The sequence below is a fragment of the Coloeus monedula genome (assembly GCF_965178545.1).
Source record: "Coloeus monedula genome assembly, chromosome: Z".
NCBI lineage: Eukaryota > Metazoa > Chordata > Aves > Passeriformes > Corvidae > Coloeus > Coloeus monedula.
This window is the reverse complement of record NC_138822.1, coordinates 35,466,917-35,480,526: the sequence shown is the minus strand read 5'-3', so window position 1 is coordinate 35,480,526 and position 13,610 is coordinate 35,466,917. Positions and strand designations below refer to the sequence as shown.

At 37.3% G+C, this 13,610-nt stretch overlaps 1 protein-coding gene across 3 annotated transcripts in view; it reads right to left on the bottom strand.

The window, feature by feature from the left end:
• KDM4C (lysine demethylase 4C) overlaps positions 1–13,610 on the bottom strand; it is a 252,854-nt gene that overhangs the window by 205,427 nt on the left and 33,817 nt on the right. For all 3 annotated transcript variants that reach the window (XM_082301399.1, XM_082301400.1, XM_082301401.1), the window contains exon 6: positions 4,649–4,698. In XM_082301399.1, coding sequence (XP_082157525.1) covers positions 4,649–4,698 — 50 coding nt within the window. The remainder of the gene's footprint in view (positions 1–4,648; positions 4,699–13,610) is intronic.

Below are 13,610 nucleotides of genomic sequence, written 5' to 3'. Positions count from 1 at the left end.
AATGAATGAAGCTAGACATCCTATAGTTTTCAACACTTCCTTACTCAAGACCACCTGAAATTCAAAGGTGCTGCACTTCTAGTTAATCTTTTTTAAAAAAGAAAAAAGTAAAATAAAATCATAAAACTTTCAACGTAAGAAAAATAACACCCTAAATTGCAAATCTCTTTAATGTAATTTAATATTAATGAACGTAAAATAAATCAAATTAACATAATTAAGCTCTAGGTTATTATTTTTTTAATATTTATGCAGACCTTCATTTAAGGGACTGTCTTGGGGTGACAGATCAGTACTATTGAAACAAAGGCAGAGATTAAAGAAGTACTGAGTTCTCTAGTAATTCTCTTTTTAGATTTTGCTTTGGTAGGTATAAATACAAAATTGATATAATTTATTTAAATTATTTTCCCATGACCTGAACTAGTTTGATTTAACTTTCTGTGTTGAACATAAAAGAAATTAGGAGGGTAAGTTTTCATGACAACAACCATCACAAAGAAAAAATGGCAATTTGTATGCTATACAAAGCAGAGTACGAAAGCCACAAACAGGCTTTCAAGTGGTATGAAATACAACCGTAGGTATGCCCAGATGAACATGTACGTACCAGCCTTAAGTTTATTATCTCTTAAATAAAACTTTCCTAACTTGACTGATATCAGTTGAGAAAACCTTCAGTTCTTCAACTGCTGATGTTTTCTCATTCAAGAGCCTTAGAAGTTACGCAAGTTCTACTTCAAGTCTCATTTCAACAATTATTTTGCTGTCATACACAACAGGTAATGACTTCTGCATGAAATGAAGTAATTAATACTATACGCCCTACAAAGCTTTGTATAACAACCCTACATACTTACAATATATTAAACTTTACTTTAGTTTCTTCTTTAGCATAACTGAACATCACAGATAGACGTCATCTCCCTTCTGAAAGAGTTTCTGCACTCAAATGATCTATTAAAAGATTTTCAAAATCCTTCAATCTTTCCTGTCTCATTTGCCACTCTGCCTCTATTCTCTTTATTTTCTAACCCATTTTGTGAAACAAAAAATCCTTAAGAATACCATGGTATTACAGATTAACATAACAGCACATATAAAAATTACAGTTAACAGCTTACTTGAGATTTTTATTACATTTATGTCTACATAAAATTTAAAAAAAATCTACATAAATGAGAAAGCAGCTGAAGGGCAAAATCAAACTGTTGTCTTTATTAGATGCAAGTCTAATGTTTTTCAGACAAAGCATTTGTAGGCGCCACAGTCAATCAAGATTTCAATGGAAAGCAAAAATGAAAGCATTCATGCACAAAAGGCATGTGTTGTAATTGTGATGTGCAGACAAGATAATGGAAAATATTCTAGCCTTCCTTTAATTTTATCAACTGCTGCCTTGACTTAGACAACCTGTCACATGTAATGTATTATTTTATTATTTTAATTATTCAATTCATTCAATTAATTCAGGAGGCATCTGGCCATCAGAGCTAACCTTCTTGAACAAACTACCTTTTCTTGCCTTCAAATGTTGCACTCATGCAAAAATATTTTCACTACACATGCTATTAAGTACAAAGGTCTCATTTACACTATGTTTTATTAATGTTTTCTCTTAAGTGACTTGCAGGCGTGCAGCTTCCTTTATACTTTCACCTTTGTAAGATACCTTACTGTGAAACAGGCTGCATTTTAGAAGGCACCAGTTGCAAAGTAGAAGATCACAGCATGGAAACAGTAAGAAATGGTAATTTTCAGTTTAAAAAAAAAGGTCCATTATCTTTATCGTTAAGTACTACAGCATCATCTTCTACACTCCATTCGCAGCTAGTAGCTGGACCAAAAATATCATGAAAAGAATCTACTCACAGAAAAATATCCCAGACTACATTAAAATCAAATATTAAAAACTTAGCTTCACAGAGAGTATTTCCTAACTCATCTATCTTATATTGCTGCTACAATAATAATCTCTGTACAAGTACCTAGTTTTCCTACAGAAATACAGTTTCATTCACTAAATGTAATAGAATAAACACTATTTGAAATTTTATCATCTCTGTTCAGTATCTGATTCTATGGTTTATTTGCTATTTTCTATTCAAAACATAGTACTGAAATAAAAATAATTAAATAATTATCATAAACATGATTCATCAAGGAAGTTTTACATTCACCCCACAGTTCTTTATAACTTACATAATTAAGAGCAGCAGTGAACAATTTACACTGTGCAGATGTGCCCAATTCTGACTAGCACTCAGACATCAAGACCCTGCTCCCCAGTAGAACCTACTGGTTTCTGAAAAACAGTGGGCTTGGAGATTTCCATTTCTCTGATGCTTAATGTCCCATTTCTATTACTGTACTACGCCACCATCAGCAGTAAGAGGGCTCTGCACCTTCAGGCCAGTTTTCTAACATAACACTTTCTTTTTTCATGTAGCAAAACATGTATCACCAAAAGCTACCTACTTCCTGAATTTGTATACGTTACTCTACTATCTCCAGAAACCAAGGTATTTCAAACAAAAATCTGAAAGAGCTTTTTTTTGTCTGCAACAAATAACGCCATGCCTCAATACCACTTTATTTTTAGAAATGGGTGAACCAGTGTAACTGAAGCTGCCCATCCCCTTCTCTCACTGAAAATAAAGAAAAATTCGATGCATACTCAACTACAGGACACTTAAACTTGAATGAAGAACACTGCACAGCTGTTATCAAGCAATATGAAATCTATAACAAATGCCAGAGCAGCCATAAAATCACATGAAAAGTCTATCTACCCAAAGATGTTGCTCCCATCAAATGTCAGAACTGTGTACAGAGAAGCGTTTATATACAGCATGAAAAGTTGGCTTCCTCTAACTAATCTAGTAGCAAATAGTTGCTGCTCCAAGGCTTCCAAAGCCAGGGGCAGTTCCTATGCTCCTCCAACAGATTTCTGTGCCGCTGTGTTCCAATCTCCCTCAGAATCCATGAAAATTTTAGAATCCACCAAGGAGAGTACGAAATGCCTACTGTGAAATATACCATCTCCTTAGGCTTACTTTGAACCTGCCAAGACACTTCACTTGGAGTCTCTACATACACTGGAAAACTCAATGAACAATAACCTTTTGGCCCACTTTGCCCAGTCATCACAGATCTTTACTATACCCCCTTCCCTTTATTTACATTCCTTCTCATTTGGAAGTTAGAGCTTACTAGCAATTATGAAAAGGAAAAGGCAATTTTTTCATCAGTCCTAGTGTCCCTCTCTGAAATTTTTCCAATTCTCTACTTCTTTTACTCCTATCATTTCTTGTAAAACTAAATTATTGTATCATGCTAAGTCGAAGTCCATTGCCCAGCCTACATGTTCCAATTTGTTTACCAGTGAAAACCAAACAAAGTGTATAAAGGTCTATACTTTGCACTTGAAGAGGAAACTGCAAAGCAAAGAAAATGAGTGGTAACTTTCTCAAACAAAACTATGACAAAATTTAGGAATAGGAAATGTAATTATCCAGGTTGAAATCTGTTCTCCTGAGACATGCTTTTAGGACTGGAAATTCACAGGTCTTTACTTTCACATCTTTAAATGCCTTCCTACTGTTCTCAGCAACAGTTTTATTATAGCTCAGAAAAGGAGTCATGCACCTATATAGTAAGAAAAAAAAAATGGGTGTGAAAACAAAATGTACACAAATTTTCAGAATTTTGTCCTGATACACAAGACGTAAATATGAACTTTCAATAGCATTCCTTCCCTCTAATTCCATTTCATTAAACACTCCATTCCATAATTCCTTTAATACTTAATAGCAAGCTATAAAACATGAGCTGCCAGGCCAAGAAACATCCCTAAATATTCCCATGTTCATAATTTGCACTCCTAATTTAGAAACAAAAATAGAGATGCAGTATTACTGAAAATAAAACAAACTACTGAGTGAGAATCTTTCTACAGACTAGTGATGTTTATCCCTTAGACCTCAACCTTACAACCGTTATCTCTGCTCCTTCTCCCAAACGTTTCTGCCATCTCTAAATGATAAAAGCCAATACCTGCTTTAGCTAAAGTGGATCTATATGCCTGTTCAGTAGTCAGCAAGCTGTTCACAAATAAGACCTAGTGTTTCTACATTTTGTCTGCTTACTCTTTCACAGAGGTACTAACCAGGACTCCATCCTCTACCCAACCATCAACTTCGATGAAACTTTTGGAGACTCATCTGTCTTCAACATTTGTATCTCTGTGTCAAATTTGGGTAAGAAGTTAAGACTCAAAAAGTTGCTTATGAAAAGAAGCTAGGACAAGAAAAAGCAAGGGCACAAAGGAGACAAAGACACTAACAATGAAAATCTAATGAACAACAAAATACTAAGCCTCATTTTTGTAAGTTTCACTAAGCTAAAAATGCCGGTACAAAATAAAGTTCTAATAGAAGGAAGAAGAAAAAGAAAACAAAAATTTAATTATTAATTAAAAATTTTAAATTAATTAAAAATTTAATTCCTCAGAGCAATAATAACGTAGACACATAAAAGTCACAAACATTAAGTAATAAAACAGTAGGTGAGTCAAGAACAATGTTTCTCACTTTCCTGAAGATTTGTCCTTCAAACATCATACATATGGAAATATTGAAAATACTACCTTGAGCTAGTCTTTCAAGCCGTTTCCCATGCTCTGGAGGAATAGCGTACCTATAATTCACATAAAGAAAAGGATTAAATGCTTAAAGACATAATTAATACAAAAACCATCATTCATGTGTGATAAATATCTAATAATACAGAAGCCAAAAAGATTAAAGACTGAAACATTACACAGAAAAAAAGCATACCAACATCTAAGGAAAAAATACAGACATTGGGTTTTGGGAGGGCAGGAGTTTGAGGAAAAAAATTAGCTTATTTCTAGTTTAAACATTATATTATGTAGTTCAAAAATGTTACATTCACTATTTAAAGTCACGTACATTGACAATATTTGATATTACTACATCACCACAATTAAAAAAGACACACATACTTTATTTTTCTAAATGAAATGAAAAAATGTAAAGTAAGTCTCATTTATACAAGTTTAACTTCATTGAATTTCATTATGCTTCACAAGACACAGGGGTTTAACAGAAAAATATGAGCATTAAACATCTCTTTTTTCCTATAAGCAAAAGCTGTGGAATAAAAGGGTTACTTGCCCTTGTAGAATCATTACAATTAAGAGTTTTAAATTATTAAAGAAATAGATTTTCTTTAATTTAAAGAACTGTGCATATCTTAGAACCCCACTGTTCTTACAATAATCTCATTTTTTTTAAATTCCGCATGCTATCTGCAACGATTCAGCAAAAATACAAAAGAACATGTTATTTTAATGCTTACTGCAGCCAAAAAATAGAAAACTATTGAAAAGCTGTTTCATTTCTGCTTCTCTTTGTTATTAACATATTTACTGCACTTCATGGATTTACTGTATGTTTTAATTAGGATTTATTATTGACTTTAACTGCTTTAATATGTGATATAAAAGGCTTTTGTTTCAGTTTACTGTTGCAATAACACCGGATTGATTCTTCTCTATAAAAAAAATATGGTTCAGAAAAGAAGAAAATGTATATTCAGTTGTATAAAATAATCCAAATCCACACTGTTAAATTAAGTAAACATAGAGCCTTTTACTACACTGCAAACACATTTCATTCATCAGCCCTGAAAACTCACTCAGAAAAACAAGCAATAAACATCCCCGTACCTCAAGTTGTTATTTGTGCACACATTACAATTCTACTCTATTACAACTGAAACACCTGCATAGAAGGAAGACCATTACAGAAGTCAGTGCAAAACACATGCATACTAACAACCCACTCCAAATGGTATTAAACAGACTTTCAGCTTACTACGCTCAATGTTTGCAGTTTTAATCAGAATTTTGCCGTCTCATAAAAATGCATTTTGTTTCTCTCCATTTGTACTTCCAAAGTGTTTGTGACCATTTTTCACGCCATATTACACATGCACCCATGTATCCATACCAATCTAAACTACATTTGCCATCCTTCACACTCTATCAGAGAAAAATGCTTTGTATAGCATTAGATACTGTATTGTATGTCTTTAAATACACAACTCCATAAAGCAAAACATGAACAGATACTGTTTATGTCTAACAAAAAAACCTCAAAACTAGATACTGTGCTTTACTTTACTTGACTCTAATTGAACTGGTGCTCCTCCTAAAATGTTACTTCTTCAAAAGTAGAAGTTAATAACAATATGGAGCCACATGCTTCCATTTTTACACATAAACATGTCAATATTACAAAAATACAAAAGTGAACCAAGCTCTCAGTAAGTCTTTTGGAAAGACAGTGCACAGTTTAACTGGACTACAGCTATTTATTTAGCTCATCTAAAATTACAAAGCAATACAATACATTCAATGCAAGTTACTGCTTTTCATTATAGTCTTCACTTGGGTTGTGTGGTAACATCTGCTACTCAATCCTTTACTTCTTCCCACTGTTGCAATTGCTTGTTCCTCACAGCTAAGACAAGCACTGAGGAATGGAGACAGATGACCCTTTGTACCATCACACATTAGGAGTCCCAAAGTCACTCTCAAGACAGTTCAGGCTTGATTCCTAACACAATTTTTTAGAAACTGAGCTTAGCACATGTGCACCTGCCCTGCATGGTGAACGACATGAATCTTGCTGGATTCTCGGTCTACTCTACATTAAACAAAAAGCTCTCAAATTCAAATGACCAAGTCAGAGAAAAAAAATTCACTCTTAGTCTCAACAGCTAGTTTATACGAGAATTTGAGCAGTTAAAAGCTTTTATAAAAATATCTTCAGCTTGTGTCCAGCTTTCTTTTAGCCACGTTACCAAACAGCCACTAACATTTGTTTGACTTCTCACATATTAAGGTCCAGTCCAGACACCTTCAAAGCAAATGCAATGGACATTAAATGGTAAATCACTAAGATGCAAAAAGAGTGTTTCTTAGATAACAAGCAAATAAAAAGCAAAAAGTTAAGACAGAAAGGGAAATGGCGACACTAACTAGATCTTAATTTTACCAGTTCACAAAGACATACTTCGTAAAGTATGAAGAGTCCTGTTCATTGCTAGTCATACTACAAAGACAGAAAAAATACGGTACATCTACTATTGTTCAAAAACATCTTCTGAAATGTGTCTTAGTTCAGCAAATCAAGGATACTGGCTATAAGATAACTACAAATAAGTAATAAATATTAAACTTAAGTCATTAACTGGTAATTCTGAAACATTTTTTCATGTATGTTTTCAAGATTAATGCTTCTACACTATTTTTCAGTGTGATTTAACTAATTGCACCAAAAACAATGAATCGTTGCTTTACTGTGCGAAAACTACTCAGCCAACCAAGATGATCATCACACAAGCAGCCTCTTCTGTCCACCCAATCATTCTCATGTCAGTGACCATTGAGGAATGGTTAGAGGATCAGGGACACGGGTCCCTGGAAGAGCTGTACAAGCAAACACCTTTTTAGCTTGACATAAGCAGGCCTCGTGCTAAGTGCAAAAAAAAGGAAATCATGAGAACAGAAATCATGAGAATAAAGAAAGAAGGCAGGGACACAAACACAGTGTTCTTGACAATCCTGTTATAGATAAACAACAGGATGTGCTGACAAGATGTACTGACCATGAGAGATGAGGAAGAACCCTGATTTCCCAAAATCGCAACATTAGCAATACGTGCAAAATGTAGCTTTTTACCCAGCGTCAATAGAGAAGTGACAAGTATGCATATTTGAGTGTATAAAAGCAAAGCCTGAATTTCAATAAACTGAAGCTTGCATTATCAATCACACTGATTGTCTGCATGTCTTCCCTTGCTGGAGTCAACATCATGGCGCCCGAACAGGGACGGCTCTTATCTCATTCTCACTGACTGAAGCAAGAGACTGGAGAAGCACCAGAGGGCAGAAGATCGGCAGCTGCAGGCAAGCGTCTGATCTGTGCCTGGACTAACCTACAGAGGGGTCCGTCGTCTGGCTGACAAGGGCTAACCTGAAAAGGCTGCACAACTCCTGTCGACAGGGAAAGTGTTAGGACACAGGTATGGAAACAGAGGTGGCCCTTGATTTATTTTTACGCTTTTTAGAAAAGCGGGGAGTTAAAGAGATAAACCTTTGTAAGGATTTAAATGGGTTAGTGGCGTTCGGAAAAAAGCAAGGGTTCTTTAAGGACCCAGGATCATTTTTTCACAAACACCAATGGCAAGAATATGGTGCTTGTTTATGGAATCTAGTTATAGACAATAATAAAGAAGCTAAAAAGTTAATGAAGCCATGGAGAGCAGTAACTAATTGCCTTAAGCAGTATCATGTTGAAAAACAGGCAGCAGCAGTTGCAACTGCCCACGTAGAAGGGAAAGACACCCCACCTGGTATGATGTAATTAGGAAGTGATTATGTCCCCGTGCCTCCAACAATGAACACTATAGTTGTTCGACCTCCTACAGAGAAAGCTGAGATATCAAGGGGAACAACAGGGGAAGGGTCCAAACCCAAGCCCACTGCTCCTCCCTTGGAGGAGGAAAGTGAGCTATCAGAAAGTGAGGAAGAAGAACTAGAGCAGGAAGCAACCAGATACCATAAAAGTCTTGTTACTACTAACAGCATTGGTAGCAAAGGAAAAATTAAGGCATGCCAAATCCCAAGTACAAGAGTAAATCGAGTTAATTGGAGGAACATAGCAAAAGCAGCTCTTGAGCATAAAGACTATGAACTCGTAGAATCTATCAGAGATCCTTTAGCTTTCCCCGTCATTTATCAGATGGATAGAGAAGGTATAGCAGGAGAGTATAATCTCGTGGACTGGAAGTTGTTAACTCAGCTACGAGGCACAGTCAGTGAGTCAGGGCTGCACAGTGAACCAGCTAAGCAAATATTAAACTATGTATGGGGAAGTGGGATTCTTTGCCCAGAAGATATTAAAACTATTGTCAGAATGATTATGACTCCGTCACGATTAATGTTGTGGCAGGTACATTGGAATCGGCTTTGTGATGCCTCTGCTAGCACGCCCCGTGACCCACCAAGACCCTTTAAATGGGGTCACAGTGGAGCAGCTTATGGGTGTTGGGCAGTTTGCCAGAGTTGAAATGCAAGTACAAGTGGGGCCAGAAAGATTATTGGAAGCTATGCGACTTGCACAGCAAGCTATGTCCTATATAAAAACAACACCCCCTCAGCCCTCCCACCTATCGATCAAGCAAGGAAGGGACGAGTCATTTGCAAGCTTTGTTGATAGTTACTAATGCTATAAACAATTCTGATGTACAAGAATGGATGAAAGGAGCATTGTTAAGACAGTGCATAATAGAAAACTGTAACTCTGCCACCCGATCCATAGTAGTTACATTGCCAGCAGACGCACCAGTAGAACTGATCTTAGACAGAATGAGCCGAGTACCAGTAGGGCCACACGCAATGCTTGTGGAAGCTGTTAGAGTCAGGGAAAGATCCAGTGCAAGCCCAAAACCAAGCTTTTACAGCCCTCACCCCACTGAAAGGAGCAGAAGCACCGAGAAGTGGGAAAGTCTGCAACAAGCCCATGCATTAGTGCATGAACAACTAAGCCAAGGACATTTGCAACCATCTACGAGTCCATGGAATACTCCTATCTTTGTGATCAAAAAGAAATCAGGAAAGTATCGATTATTGCATGATTTGCGTGCCATTAATGCTCAAATGCAAGCCATGGGAGCCCTGCAACCTGGTCTTCCCAACCCCGCAGTTGTGCCCGAGAACTGGCATTTGTTAATAGTAGATTTAAAAGACTGCTTTTTTACTTTGCCGTTGTATCCTAATGACATGCCTCGTTTTGCCTTCACCCTCCCTGCTATAAACAGGGAAGGACCTGCGTCTCGATATGAGTGGACAGTGCTTCCACAAGGGATGAAAAACAGCCCCACCTTGTGTCAAATGTATGTTGATGCTGCATTAAAGCCAGTTCGGACACAGTGGCCAAAAACTATTATTTATCATTACATGGATGACATCCTTGTCGCTCAGCCAGACCCAATTACCCCCCAACACGAACTTTTGCTTACTAATCAGCTAAAACAGTATGGCTTGATTGTTGCACCAGAAAAAGTTCAGTGTACACCTCTTCGGAAGTATTTAGGGTGGAGCATTACCGAAGCACAAATCAAGCCACAAAAATTAACCATTCAAACTAATATTAAGACCCTGCAAGATGCACAAAAACTCATGGGTGACTTGCAGTGGTTACGGCCAGTTATAGGCATCAGTAATGAAGACCTAGAGATACTGAGACCTCTGCTGAGAGGGACTGATCCCTCTTTGCCAGTTCAGCCCACATCAGAACAAATCGATACTATCCAGCGTATCAGTACTGTTATTGCAGATAGAGCAGTTGATCGTATGGATGCTGATCTCCCAGTCAATTTTACTGTCCTCCACAGAGAGAGTCAAAGGTGCACTGACTCAGTGCAAAAAGAAAAAGGGGGAGCAAGTTAGGGTCCTGGAATGGATGTTTACAAGCCTACAGCCCCAAATAACATTGCAATAAAAAATCGACAATGTAGCAGAATTAGTACAGAAAGGCCGCAACCACATAATACAAGTCACTGGACAAGAGCCAGGAACAATTTATTTGCCAATGAAACGAGATGAGCTCGATTGGTACTTGCAACACTCTCAAGCTCTACAAATCAGCCTGCTAAGCAATGCCCAGCAAATTGAAGTACAGCCGCTTAAAGCCCCCATACTGAAATGGATGGCTCAGCATACGTGGATTCAGATCCCTAAAAGAAGTAAACAACCACTACAAGGAGCAGTAACAGTGTTCACCGACGCCGGAAAGAAGTCTTGGCGAGCAGCTGCGACGTGGCAGGTTCAAGGTCAATGGTGCCATCAGATACTAGAGGCTGAACCTGGAGACTCTTTGCAGACCCTTGAATTAGCTGCAGTGGTCTGGGCATTTAAGCAGTGGTTGACTGTTAAGCTCAATGTAGTGTCAGACTCTTTATACGTTGCTGGCATCGTAGAACGAACAGAGGATGCTAGGATAAGGAACATAAGCAACAAGCGCTTATTTGAGCTGCTGCGTCAGCTCCAATCAGCCATTGGTCAGAGAACGTGTGCCTATGCTATAATACACATCAGGAGTCACAAATGGACAGAGGACCTGGGCAAAGGGAATGCTTATGCAGATCAGTTAGTCTCAATGACAGTAGCACTGAGTGAGTTTGCAAAGGCACAAGAAGCCCATAGCAAATTCCACCAGAATGCCAGAGGCCTTCATAGACAGTTTGACGTTACTATGGAGGAAGCTAGGAGAATAATACGGGCATGTCCTACACGTAGCCATCATGGTCCGGGCCTCGGTATTGGGGTTAATGCCCGAGGCTCAGGCTCGAACAAAATATGGCAAATGGAAGTGACCCATGTTCCTGAATTTGGCAGACTGAAGTACATGCATGTCACCACAGACACTTGCAGCAAGTTTATATGGGCATCATTTTCTGTTACTAGCCCAAGGACATGGTTGTGAAGATTTTGAAGGAATGTGCTGTATGAATTTATCCGACCATTCCTGATCGATTCACAGGCAGATAAAATGAATTGCATCAATTAACCACACAATTGCAAAAAGAAGACAGTTTTGGCTTAGAGGGATGGTTGAAATCACTGGGCTTAGGGCCATGGTTAGTTTCACTGGTACAACACTTGATCACCGTAGGCCTACTAATATTATTCATAATAGTGTGCTTACCTTGCCTGCGCCAATGCTTGCAAAGAATGATATACTACATCTGTGACTAACCAGGTATTATTGCTTGTACAAAAAGAAAAAGGGGGAACTGTTGAGGAATGGTTAGAGGATCAGGGACACAGGTCCCTGGAAGAGCTGTACAAGCAAACACCTTTTTAGCTTGACATAAGCAGGCCTCGTGCTAAGTGCAAAAAAAAGGAAATCATGAGAACAGAAATCATGAGAATAAAGAAAGAAGGCAGGGACACAAACACAGTGTTCTTGACAATCCTGTTATAGATAAACAACAGGATGTGCTGACAAGATGTACTGACCATGAGAGATGAGGAAGAACCCTGATTTCCCAAAATCGCAACATTAGCAATACGTGCAAAATGTAGCTTTTTACCCAGCATCAATAGAGAAGTGACAAGTATGCATATTTGAGTGTATAAAAGCAAAGCCTGAATTTCAATAAACTGAAGCTTGCATTATCAATCACACTGATTGTCTGCATGTCTTCCCTCGCCGGAGTCAACATCAAGTGACCAGAAACAGAATGTGAAACAATTTGAGTTCCATTCTTCCAATGCCACGTGTATGCACAGATAATGGTTAACAGCATCAGTTGCAAGCAAATTTAGTGTGATGCTAAATACTTAATCAAACTACTTCTCTAAATCCCATGTTATATATACAGACCAGGTAAAAACAGCTGATGTTTTTTCCTGCAGATTGGTATTTTTAGAATTCAAAAGCTGCAAACCCATGAAGTGTTTTTACAACTAAACATCATTAGTTTTTTTCAAAATTAACCATATTCATTGGTTTTATAATTGGCAACAGACAACTTGCAACATTCACATTGTATCAAAATAATGCTATCTAACTCCAGGCATTGAGCTCAGAATCACATGACCCTTTTACTAGCAACTGATGTACTCTATTTAGGTGGTTCACATTTATTATACATAAACCTGATAAATACCTTTTCAAAATACAAGCAAATTTAAATTTCATAAACTTAATTTAGGAAGCTAACACATTTTTTGTTTTGAGAGGGGGAAATTTGAAAGTCTGTTGGTACCTAAAAATTTTCCTATTCAATCTAAATATTTTAAGAAACACAATCCTTTTCCACAAGGGAAAAACAAGACAATCAAAACTTCTCCTTTTCTTCTAATCCCTGTGTAAAGTTCTTCCACTTCGTGAAGAACATTGAAACTATCAAATGATTGCTCTGTTTCAAGCACAATAACCCATCTGGGCTACTGACAAACCACTATATTATTTGATTATAGATACTTTTTTACAACCAGAATCCCTATTTGATTACAGTCATCTCTGTGACTCATAATATTTCTAATTTTTATGATAGTTTTCAGCAAGATGTCTGACTAACCACTGTAGCTTTACACATTATTCCCATTTCTGTCATACAGGTTTGACTTCTCTGTAGTTTTCTCCATCTGTTTTGTTTCCTAGACATAAACCCTAACTAGGAAACACGTCCATTCTGTCAATGGTACGCAACTTTTGCAAAGCTACCAAGATTCTTCCTCTTATGCTGAACTTTGCATCACCTGGCCAGATTTTGACTAGTTTTTGTCAGCTGCTGTTCACACAGAAAGTTCTATTAATCCTTCCCCAGAAGGCCCTGTAAGACCTAGCTGAGTCTTTCTAAATCCATTTACCTTATTGCCGTATCTGTTCTTAAATCATGCAATGTTACCATCAGTCTGCTTTTCCTTCTTCACATTTTTTGTCTATGATTTTGTCTAATACTAATATCAGAATGCCATCCATTTTTATCCCATCGTAACCCCATTA